This window comes from Lynx rufus, unplaced genomic scaffold (genome assembly GCF_022079265.1).
Source record: "Lynx rufus isolate CCGP_SWC_20201006 ecotype Redwood Valley unplaced genomic scaffold, mLynRuf1.p SCAF_18, whole genome shotgun sequence".
Lineage (NCBI taxonomy): Eukaryota > Metazoa > Chordata > Mammalia > Carnivora > Felidae > Lynx > Lynx rufus.
This window is the reverse complement of record NW_025814832.1, coordinates 28,434,876-28,440,875: the sequence shown is the minus strand read 5'-3', so window position 1 is coordinate 28,440,875 and position 6,000 is coordinate 28,434,876. Positions and strand designations below refer to the sequence as shown.

Here is a 6,000-nt window from a genome sequence, read left to right as displayed (position 1 = left end):
CACGTAAATGCTTTATCGAGTAGGAAAGCGCCTTGGCCAACCTCAGGTCACTCTCATTTCATAGTGGAGAAGCCGAGGCTCTGAAGTGTCCCTGATCTGCCGGCGTCGGCCACTTGTTAACGGAGCATCTGAGACAGGAGCCCAGGTCAACACCGCGCGCCCTGGCTTCTGGGCTCAGTGGATGAGCCGAAGCGCGAGAGGCGGAGTTTGAACTTAGCTCAGTAAGCAAAGGGGAGCCGCTGCAGTTTCCGACCAGAGAGGGCCAGAGGATGGGTGAGGGCTGCAAAGCGACATCAGAGGTGGTGTGAAGGGGCCAGGACAGAAGGCCACCGGGGGAGATAGGGGCAGGGGCGGCGACGCGAGGAAGGGCCCAGGCGCCGGAGGAAGTGGGGAGGGGGAGGGGGTCTTCTCCCAGCGCCGACCTTTTCTGTGCTCCGCAGGAGCCGAAGCGGGGCTGGTGGCTCGCGGGATGCTCCCGAAGGCCGGGCCGGGGAGGTGGCACAGCTGGTGGGGGGAGGCGCGGGGACCCCCGCCTCCCCCCACCCGACACCCGGCCCGGAGGACGCGCTTCCGGGCCGCAGCCACGAGGTGGCGCCGGCGCGCCGAGGAAGCGCGGCGGCCGCTCCAGGGCCGCCCCAGCAGCGGCTCCTCCGCCTCCTCGGAGGAAACAATGCGGCGCCTCCCCGCGTAGCGCGGCGCGGGGCCGGACGCCGGACACCCGAGCGCGGGCAGCCGAGCGAGCGGGCGGCAGGGCGGGCGCGGGGCGCCCTCGCCGAGAGCCATGGGCGCGGCGCGGCGCGGGGCCGGGGAGCGGCGCGGCCCGGAGGCGCGGGGGGGCCGGGACGCGGGCCCGGGGCCGCCTCTAGCCGGCACCGAGGGCGCGGGTCCGGGGATGAGGGCGCCCGCGGCGGGGAGCCCGTCTGCGCGCCGCGGCGCCGTCCCGCCCAGCGAGCGAGCCCCAGCAGGCAGACGCGCGGCCGGCGGTCGGGGAGCGCGCCGCCTCCCGGCCCTAAAAATGTGAAGCGGGGAGGGCGGAGACGCAGAGACGGCCCGGCTGGGCGCCCTCGCCGCCCTCCGGCAGCCGCGCCGCTCCCCTTCCCCGCCCGCCCAGGCCGCGCCGACCCCGAGCAGCGAAGCCGCCGAGCCCCCGCCCCCCCCCCTCCCTCCCGGCCTCGCTCAGACCCGGCTTCGGCCCGCCGCGGGTTCGCGGCCCGGACGCGGCGGGAGCAGGGCCCGGGACGGTGCGTCCGGCCTTGCCCGCGGCTCCTCGCCCAGACAAGTTTGAACAATGATCACAGTCAACCCGGATGGGAAGATAATGGTCAGAAGATGCCTGGTCACGCTGAGACCCTTTCGGTAAAGTTCTCTCCCGGCTGGCGCGGGGAGGTCTTTTTGTCCGAGGGGGCGCGGGGTAGGGGTGGGCGAGGTCGTTCCCCGCGAGGGGGCCCGTCCCAGGGGCAGAGGGCGGCGGTTCGTGTTTGTGATGGCCGGCGGGGCTGTAGAAGGGATGGGGCCGAGGTTCGGGTTCGGGTGGGGAGGGGCGTGTAATCCTGAGACGTGTCCCGAGGTGGCGAGGACTCGGGGTGCGAGGGTGGGAACGGGGGCAGAGCGCACCCGGGTTGTGGCCCTGGGCCCGGGAAGTCGCCTCTGCCAGGGTGCCCCTTCCCCGCCCCTCGGGGTCCTTCCCACTTCTCAGACGGCCCCACCCCGGCGGCGAAGTTCTTGCGCGGTGCTGGGAGGCTTCCCCGCCCCGCGTGCGAGTCGAGCCCTGGGTTGAGTCGTCCACCTGTCCCACCGCTTTGCCCTCGTCTTCTGCTCGCGCTCCCGTTCTCGCGGCGGCGTGCGGGCCTGTCTTTAACGGGAGGTTCCCCGAGATGGAGCAAGGACGCCCTCCCACCCCCTTTGCTGCTGGGAATTCGACCCTCCTTAGCGTCCGTGGAGAGTTGGTGGCAGGGGCGGCGCTGTGGAGCGCCAGGGCAGCGGGAGCCGGGACCTCTGGGAACGTGGGGGCAGGATAGAGGCGAAGACGGATCCTTTCACCCCAACCTCGGGGGGCCAAGTCTAGCTGGGCTCTGTCGAACCCCTCCAGGCCCCTCCCCCCTCCCAGACCCCGGGCTCCTCTCCCTAGAGCCCGCGGAGCCCGCCTGCTGCTGGGGGTGGGGAGGAGACGCTAGGCGATGGGTGCCCAGCGGGGTCGGAGAGCCACCTTGCCCAGGGGGGCTGGGTGGCAGAGGGCGCCGAGGGAGCGGCGAGGGCGGGGCGGTGGTCGCACTCCGGATGCGGCCACAGGTTCGGTGTGGACGCGGCTCCTTTCCGCTGGGGCAGGAGCTGGGCAGGAAGAGGCGCAGGAGGGCTGTGGGAGGGTCGGGTTTTGAGCCCCTCCCCTCCAGGCCTTTGGCCGGAGTCCCCGCCCCTTCCAGCTGGTCTCCCTCCAGCCCCCAGACGGGAATACCTTGGCTCAGGTGTCTCCGGCCTCCCCAGCACCTCCAGCCTCTGGATGGGCTGGGCCTGTAGTGTGGAGCTAGGCAGCCTGCCTTCCCGACAGCACGGCTCATGATGGACCGCCGATGTCTGGAGGATGCGGGAAGGGAGGATCGTAGAGTTGGCGGTCCCAAGTGTAGGGCCTTGGGCGGGAGGCAGGGGGATGGCTGGACGCAAGGTTCGCATGGGAAGGAGGGCGGGAAGTGGGCGTCCCTGGAAAGGACCTTACTCCTCCAGCGAAATCCTCGAAGGCCTGGCTGACACTGGCCGTTGAGAGGGTCCTCTCCCGGTCTCTGCCACCCCATGTCGTCCCGCCCTCCAGGTCATGGGAAGGCCCGCCAACCGACCCGAGCTTTGGCTGGACGTTTTCTGGTGCAATTGGAGGCGGCTGCTGGAGCCAGCACCATGGACAGCGCCCACTCCCCAGAGCGCCTTCCCTCTGGGGTCCTGGCTTTTTCAGGCTTTTATCTGAAGCCAGGATTCAGAGGTGGTATTGCATAGACTCCCCTCCTTTCAAGTTCTGTTTATTCACCTAGGGTCTTCCTAGGCTACCCAGAGAGTCACAGCCAGCAGTGGAATCTTCGTGTCCCCTTCAGATGGAGGGGGGCTGGCCTCTAACCACATCACCTCTACCTGTTAATTTTTTTTTTTTTTTACCCGTTAATTTTTAAGGCCAGGCTGGGAGCCCTGCTCCCTTTAGTTTCCCCAGAGCCTCGTTCTGTAGTTGCTCCCGGAATATCGTTTGAATGGATACACAGACGGACGAAACCATTTTTACTGGAATCCACCATCAATGGCCCTAGGATTGGGGTCTGGCAGAGAGAGATTCAGATGAGGTGTGTTTGGGGCGTCAGATTCTAGGCTAAAAGTTTAGATCCCTTTCTCATAGCAGGTTTGTTTGAGCCCTGGCTCTAAATACAACCCCATAGCTGGGGAGGGGGTTTGAGGGAGCGGGAGACAATAAACTTGAGGAATCCGTCCTTGTCCTCAGGCCGGGAGACGATAGCTGATTCTTTCAGAATCTTCCTGGGTGCACAACCACCCGCCTCCTCCACTGTTTCTCCGGCTGCTGTCCTGAGACCAGCCTGGCTTCATCTTGGGATCCCAGGGACCCATCCTCAAGCTTGGTGGAATGCAGTGAGGGTCCCTCAGAGGTGAGGGAGCAGTGTCTCGTGCTGGGTCGCCTGTCCTCCTGTCACCTCCTGGGGGAAGCCCCCAGTGCTTTCTCTGCTTTGGGGTTGTGCCCCCTCTCCAATTTAATCTCTAACAGCTTCATTTAAATATGGGGTGGGAATTTTGTTGTGCTTTTATTTTCTTCTGCAATTGTGTGTTTTCTTTAATGGGCCAAGTTTTAATTAAATACTGCTCTGCCAGCTTCAAATAATGAAGATTAAAATGCATAAAGCAAGTCTTGCATGGGGACGCACACAAATGTGGAGTTGAGGGTGGCGGGTGGAGGTGAGAGGGCTGGAGGTCTCTAGCATGACTTGTGGGGCTCCCTGTGGTGAGCCTGGCTCATATAGGATGGGGTTCCTCGCCCTGACCAGAGCGGCGGGGGTCTCCATTTTTAGCTCTGCCAGTTCTGCAGGTCCTCTGATACATTCAAGGTCCCCGAGAAGCTGCTACCTCTGGCCTCCCTGGGACTGTGCTGGTTAGCTCAGTTCTCCTGTTTGAGGCCCGGCACCTAGTACGGAAACAGCAGGAACATGGGGCTCCCTGCTGTCCCCCTGGGGCTACCCCAGTGCCTGGCACCTGGGAACTAATCAACTATGTGTTGAAGGGACGAACAAGGGTCCTGTTTTGACCAGCTCTCCTGATCCGTGCAATAACGCGCTCCCCAGATGACACCCCGTGCTCAGGCATCCGCCTCCCTGATCGGTCAGTCCAGAAGCTGACGACTGCTATGTGCCTGCCCGGTGAAGATGTGGGTTGGGAGTAATCTGGGCCTGGAAGGTGGCCACATGGCCCTGGCCTTGTAGATCGTACCCTCTGGTAAGAATGGAGGCACACGCCACCCGCCTCGAACATGATAAGGAGGTGTTCAAGCCAGCTCATGACTGATTGCCTTGGCAAGACCTGTGTGCACAGTGCTGAGCTGAGCCCAGGTGATTGATGGGATCCAGGTGGGTTTTGTCTGGACCAATTACTTGCCCTCTGGCTGGCATCGGGTCCTGCTGTTTCCATCTATGCCCGTGCTTCTCAGACTTGAGCGCGTAGCAGGATTGCCTGGAGAGCTTGTTAAAACGTGTTGCTTGCACCACCCCCAGAGTGATTCAGTAAGCCTAGGATTGGAGCCCAAGACTTTGCATTTCTACCGATTCCAAGGTGATGCTGTTGCTGGCCTGGGGATCACACATTGAGCCTGCTTAGTGAGCCAGGCTCTGTCTGGAGTCTAGAACTTGCCGGATCTATGCCTGTATCACTGTCCCCCCGGGGTTTTGCGTGAGGCTCGTGGCCAGCCCCTTGCAGTCCACTTCTCTTTATTCTGCTGTGACAAGAGACCTGGCCAGGAGCTCAGCCCTGTTTCATCCTCACACCCTCACCCCTTCATTTGTACAGAGCCCTTGCTGGGTAGGGGTGCACTCCGCTGACCTGTCTCTGACCCGCCCTGTCGCTCCCTGCAGGCTCTTTGTCCTGGGTATCGGCTTCTTCTCACTGTGCTTCCTGATGACGTCTTTGGGAGGCCAGCTCTCTGCCCGGCGCCCGGGGGACTCCCCCTTCACCATCCGCACAGAAGGTATCTCGGTGGGGAAAGTGACTCAGAAATGGGTGCAGGTGTTTGTGGGTTTGGGAGAAGGAGGCCTTTGAACCTAGCGAACTCAAGGGACCTTCTGGGTCTCCGTCCCAGGGATCCTGGCCGCCTCGTCTATGGATGTGTGCTTGGAAAGGGACTGTGGCTTGGGCCGCGTGACCTTGCATGCTGCTCTGGTGCCCCAGAGCTGTGATCATCAGGCTTCTTCTGGTGCAGACTCTCGGGCCAGGGAAGGGCCTTTGAGTCGGGGTCTCCCAGGCATCCGAAGGGGCTGCTTGAGTTGTTTCCTCAGTGTGTGTGTTGGGGGAGAGTGTTTCCGAATATGACGCTTGTCCCTTTGAGACACACATACTTTGTGCTTTTGGCCCAGGCTGTGGCCACGGCTGAGGGGGTGGGAGGTGGGGGCCGGAGTCAGAGGGAAGACCCAGTCATGGCTCATGTGTCTTATCTCTGAACCCTTGGGACCCAGTCCAGACCTTCGTGGCTCCTTGCCCACGTAATACATGCGAGGGAGTGGAACAGAGGTTCAGAGCATGGGCTTTGGGGACCAGATGGACCTGGTTTGTACGCTGGCTCGTTATCCCCCAGCTGCATACGATTGGCCATGACACTTAGCACACCTACAGAGAAGGAAAGTCATGACCGTCTTCGGGGGCTGGATTGAATGAGCTCACAGCGTTGGGGGCATGACGGGGTCATGACCAGGAAGAACCCCCAAGGATGGCCCTCCTCCCCTCTCTTCCTACTCCAGGAAGAGCGGTGAACAG

General features: G+C 63.0%; 1 protein-coding gene across 2 annotated transcripts in view; it reads left to right on the top strand.

Annotated features, from left to right (window-relative positions):
• Positions 1–1,288: 1,288 nt before the first annotated feature.
• MGAT5B (alpha-1,6-mannosylglycoprotein 6-beta-N-acetylglucosaminyltransferase B) overlaps positions 1,289–6,000 on the top strand; it is a 70,475-nt gene continuing 65,763 nt past the window's right edge. For both annotated transcript variants that reach the window (XM_047081295.1, XM_047081296.1), the window contains exons 1-2: positions 1,289–1,356; positions 5,106–5,218. In XM_047081295.1, coding sequence (XP_046937251.1) covers positions 1,289–1,356; positions 5,106–5,218 — 181 coding nt within the window. The remainder of the gene's footprint in view (positions 1,357–5,105; positions 5,219–6,000) is intronic.